The sequence below is a fragment of the Buceros rhinoceros genome, unplaced genomic scaffold (assembly GCF_000710305.1).
Source record: "Buceros rhinoceros silvestris isolate BGI_N320 unplaced genomic scaffold, ASM71030v1 scaffold27648, whole genome shotgun sequence".
Classification (NCBI taxonomy): domain Eukaryota; kingdom Metazoa; phylum Chordata; class Aves; order Bucerotiformes; family Bucerotidae; genus Buceros; species Buceros rhinoceros.
The window spans coordinates 13,160-18,433 of NW_010425621.1; the positions used below are offsets into that span (position 1 = coordinate 13,160).

Here is a 5,274-nt window from a genome sequence, read left to right on the forward strand (position 1 = left end):
CTGAACCCGTGAGGAGTTTTGGCTTTTGTTTCTCTCCAGACCCGCTGTGGAAGGAGCTCGAGGGGGAACATGAGCCATGTCTCACTGCCTAAGTGGACGGGTTTTTCCCTTAGGGGCTTTGCTTGGTTCTTTTTTCCAGTAGAGTACAGTTGCATCTCCCTGGTTCATTTACTCCGTCTCACAGACGGGCCTCCAGTAAATACCTGATTTCTCGTTCGCGCATTCCTCCTTCCTCTGAGAACACAAAAAAGCAGCAGAGCAGGAAAAAGAGAAAAGATTAAGCAAGAATAAGTTCAGTTAGAGGTAAGCATCCCTTTCGGAGGCCATGAACGCTCAAATGCAATGGCAGCTTAGAAAGGCCCAACCCCTGGGGCTGTCCTCCCCACCTCCCAGCTCCCGTTTGGCCCGCTGCACCCCCCAGAGCAGGAAAAAGAGAAAAGATTAAGCAAGAATAAGTTCAGTTAGAGGTAAGCATCCCTTTCGGAGGCCATGAACGCTCAAATGCAATGGCAGCTTAGCAAGGTCCAACCCTTGGGGCTGTCCTCCCCACCTCCCAGCTCCCGTTTGGCACGCTGCACCCCAGCCTTGGCCACCTGCAGAAAGAGCCTCTCGGATTTCTCCCCTCCCTGACCCCAGGGGAGCCTGAGGACGAGGCCAGCCCCTGCGCGGGCCGCGGGGAGGCTCGGGGAGGGCTGCTGCAGTCCCCGGCCCTCGGCACCGCTGCCCCAGCAGCCTCCGCTGGCACCGGACACCCGTTTGCTTGGATGAATTTGCAGCGCAGATAATTCCTCCTCCACAGCGCTGCACAGGCTGGACTTTAATGAGCATTACTAGTTCTTTAAAAACCAGCTTAAGTGAGGAATAATTGCAAGTACTAAAGAGATTACCGGCTTTGTCAGCGGAGCCTGGGTCTGACTTATGACAGAGCCGTGTTTATAAACTGCCCTTAGGCTTAGCACTACAAGAGCCTAAGAGCATCAGTTGGAGCCAGACAATGCCGGTTAGTTCACTGAATCCAACCGTTCGTCACGACTGCGTCCTGCAGCGATCTCACTGAAGCTTCTCCAGCGCAGGACTGAACACTCTGAGCAACTGGAACAGCATCGCTCCTTTGGAGATCCCTCCCGCAGCCCGAGCTGGGCTTTGGAGGATCAGCAGCTGGAGAGCGGGAGGTATGCTGCGGGACAAATCCCACATCCATCTCTCTCCATTTTTCTCCTCAAATCTCCGGGGTAACTTCCTGGGCCAAGCAGGGCCCAATGCCCTGGGACTACACTGGTATCAACTGAGTTCTTCCAAGTTCAGCCCAGCTTAAACGAAGGCAGCACTGGTGTGGGACGCAGTCGGCTGCTGCAGCGCCTCCTCTCCTGGAGCGCATGGAGGTGACGTCCTCTCATGGGAGAGGCTCATGGCTCCACACCGACACGACTCTCACTTGCCCTCCCCGCAGGTTCACCCTCCTCATCAGGCTGTGGGAAAGGGCCTTCAGACTCCCAGTAAGCACCAGGGGAAGGGGATGGCGTCACTGGGATGAGCCAGCTGGGCTGGCTGTTATCAGTAGACGTTGTTTCAGGATGAGGATGTCGCATCTACCCTCCCACGCCGCCACCCGTATGCATGGTAGCTCAATTCCAGGCTGCCAGCCCTTACCACTGGAGACTTCCTGGGACTTGAGTCAGTTTATCTTCCTCCTCACCCGGGGGGAAGAGGACCACCAAAAATGTCTGGAAAAAGGGAAGGTGGAGGATCTGCTGATCCTTTGGGGGTGCTGGGCTGGGTTGTCCTTGCTCTCTGATCTTCCCCCCCAGGACGGGTGGAAGCAGCGCTGGACAACGAGGACACTCAGCCAAGGGCACCTTCTGCCTCGCAGCACAGCCACCAGCCACGAGGGTCCTCACTGCCACCCTCGCCCCAGGGCCCACAGGTGGGTAACACGAGGAACCCACAAGGGGCAAGGACAGCTATGGAGAGAAATCGTCACCGAGGCAATGAGCACGCTGGCCACGTCAACTGGGTGCAGGGCAGACTGGAAAGACCCCGCCAAGGAAGGCAAGCAGGCAGCAGTTAGGACAGGAAAGCCACCATGACATTCACAGCGTTCACCAACTCCTACTGTCAGCCAGCGAGTACCTTAATGAACGTTTCCATATTGCCGTTAAAGAGCTTATGATTATAGACTGAGAGAGGCCTAGGTCTCCTCATTTTCTGTGGCTTAGGGGGAAGACATGGGGGCCTGGGAGAAAATGGAACAAAATAAATCAACAAAACACCAACACAAATGCAATGACAGGGCGAGAACTCCAAGGTCATGACTGAGAATAAGAAAAATCAAACAGAAAAATCCTTCTGTGAGGACTCGGCAGGAGGCTCCATGCACGCTGCAACGAGCTCGGCTCCGCGGAGTGCCAGTGGCTCCCGGGGACATGCCCTCCGCCGACCCCAAAGCCTGTCCCAGCAGCCGTGGGTGGGCTGCCCTAGCACGAGGGTGGCTAACTCATTTTGGGCCAGAGCTGCAGCAGGTCACAGAGCCCGGTGCAGCTGGCAGGCGCTGGGACGGGCAGCAGAGCTAACTGGGCAGCCCGCGCAGCCTCAGAGCAGCACACAATGTCAAGTCAAGGTCAGCTTCCTCTCCCCATCACCTCACAGCATCTCCCTGCCAGCCAGGCCCGAACCTCAGCTGCGGTCACACACTGGCTGTGGCTAAGGGCCTCCTGAAGAGCCTCGCTCCTGCTGTAGAAACCCGTCGACCCCAGAAATCAGACAGTGACAGGGCAGTGCCTACGCCCACAGCCCTCGCCTGAATGAGCCACGGGTGATCGGGAATGCTCTTCACGCAGAATTTGCTTCACTGAAGCCAGAGTGACAAAGGTGCTGAACACAGCTGGGCACAGCTGTCCTTGGCACCCAGGACCTGCAGACAGGATTCTCTCTCTCTGAGATGCCAAGTATCAAAGCTGCTGCTGCTGCTCGGAGTTTGTGCTAGTAGCTGGGAAGACATTTTAGAAGTAAAACAGAGGTGCTGGTGCTCAGCAGGGTTTTAAACACCTGTCTGCTGCCGCCCCCTGTTCATCACTGTCAGCCTGCAAAAGCACCACGAGCGGTTGAAGAGTTCATCCCATTCCCTGATATACCCACAGCGAACCACAGCTGCCCCTGGAGAACACCGGGCTACTCCTGTTCACGCCTGAGTGGGTCTCATTCTGCTCAGGGGTGGCCAGAAAGTGCAGAGTGGGAACCTCCCTGGAGGTCGCCTCTGTTTGGGAGGCCCTGGCAGGGAGGTGAATGGTCTTTCCCCTTCCTGGCAGCAACAGAAAAGGCACTAGGAAGCGCACTAGGAAGCAGTGTGACCCAACCCCTGCTAGCTCATGGCTGAGGGTCCTCAGCAGTCTGGGGAACAGACCACGAAGACCTTGCTGACTTCCTGCTCTGCCCTCTGCCCCCAGCTGTACTGGAGTCTGTAGAGGGGAGATCACGACTGCAAACAAAAACAAGTGCTAGGAGCCTTAGTGCCAAAGTTCTCACAGAGCCCAGTCGCCTGGGCATGTACCGTGTACAGAGCTACGACATGGAGGTGACAGTTGTGGGTCCTTCATGAGAGGCCTTTAATTAAGCAATCCGACTGTACACTCCCGTAGCTTCTAACCACTCCTTCAGCCGGGAACTGCAGAGCAGAGGTGCCTCTCTCTGCTCCAGCACCCAGCTGGCTCTGAGCCGAGCAGCGCTGGGCTGCAGCTGTGTCACCCCCGCTCCCCAGGATGCCCTGGCCGGGACAGCCTGGCCAGGCTGGTGGGAAGGTTGCTCTGCCCACGCTTACAGCCTTGCCCCGCAGCCAGGAGATTGTCTCTTGTTTGTTTTCCTTTGTGCAGTAAAAGCAACTGCTGGAACCAAAGCAAACAGAAGCAGCAGGGAGCTGTGCCATCTCCCTCCCGCAGGAGGCTGCTCTTCATTCCTCTGATTGTTTTGGCCTGCGACACCATCCCACGGGCACCCACTCCAGAGAGAGTTCTCCCTGGTTTTACCCACCATTTGGGTGTGCTTCCCTCAGCCAGCACAGCAGAACACCCTGCCCAGCACCCCCACGGGACCGGGGCTCACCAGCCGGGTGCTCGGGGCACCCAGGGTGTCAGGGTGCTGCAGGGCAGCTCTCCCGGGACCCGCACGGGGAGGCAGCGGCTGCTGCGACGGCTGCTGCGAAGGGCATACGCAGCCAAGAGCAGTTCCTTGGAGCACTTCAGAGCAGCCCCTCGCGGTGCAGGCGCCGTGCTCTGGCCGGGGCGAGGCAGGGAAGGCCCCTCTTTGTCCTGGGTGGGTGCCCAGCCCCGACGCCACTCAGCCTGGCACTGTCACATTGCGAGATGGAGCTCCCCGCCGCCCCGCTGCCCTCTGCTCCGGCAGCCCCTCTTCTGCCAGAAAGGCAGCCCAGGCTTCACCATCTGCTTCAGTGTTTCTAACAGAGAATGGGTTTCTTTTTTGCTGGTATTACAAACTTTATTAATCTGGGTTGTAAAAAGATACCACGGAGAGGTTGTACGTGTTCTGGGGAGATGTTTGGAGGCTCTGCTGGCCTATGTCTTAGTCAGAAAGCCAGCACAGCCATAGCAAGCCACCAGCACTCTGTGGAGGTGCTTTACGGACTGGACACAGACCAAAGCCTCCTCCCTGCCGCAGTCACCCCAGGACTATCTCCTGCTGCAGAGGGATGAAAGCCTGTGAATACAGGCATGCTCTGCACTCCCAGGCAGAGCCAGGGCTGGGAGAGGCTTGTGGGGACACATCAAAGTCCTCAGATGAACAGAGATGGCAGCAGGTGGGTGGACACCCTTCTGTGGCACTGTCTGAACACAACCCGACCCCAGCTACACTACGAGGCGCTGCACCGCAGCACGCTGACACAGCACTTCAGAGCCAGCCAGCTAGAAACCACACCGCAGCAAAACCCAGTGCGGGTGTGGAGACACGCTTCAGGTGATGGGGGAGCCTGGGACTGCGGCCCTCCAGCCTGCCGGCCCCCCGGCAAGCTGTACCCACCCCAAAGCAAAGCACCCTTCCCACCGCCACCCTCCCCTGCCGGAGCCAGCCCTTCCCAGAAGCAGATGAAGTGGAAGAAACTGCTCACCTGGTTGTTCCACACTCGGCTCTTTCACCTATAAAGACAGACAAGTTTCCATCATCTCTCCGCATCAGTCGTCACCGAAGGGCTGTTAAAACGCATTCGCTCAGGCACTCACACCCTCCTCCTGGTTCTGCCAGCCCAAGCTTAACGGCTGCTGGCAA

The 5,274-nt window shown here is 57.7% G+C and overlaps 1 protein-coding gene across 1 annotated transcript in view; it reads right to left on the bottom strand.

Moving 5' to 3' along the window:
* SRGAP3 (SLIT-ROBO Rho GTPase activating protein 3) overlaps positions 1–5,274 on the bottom strand; it is a 50,182-nt gene that overhangs the window by 10,762 nt on the left and 34,146 nt on the right. Inside the window, exons 9-10 of the mRNA XM_010141222.1 lie at positions 5,117–5,144; positions 2,131–2,233 (exon numbers count right to left, since the gene is read on the bottom strand). Coding sequence (XP_010139524.1) covers positions 2,131–2,233; positions 5,117–5,144 — 131 coding nt within the window. The remainder of the gene's footprint in view (positions 1–2,130; positions 2,234–5,116; positions 5,145–5,274) is intronic.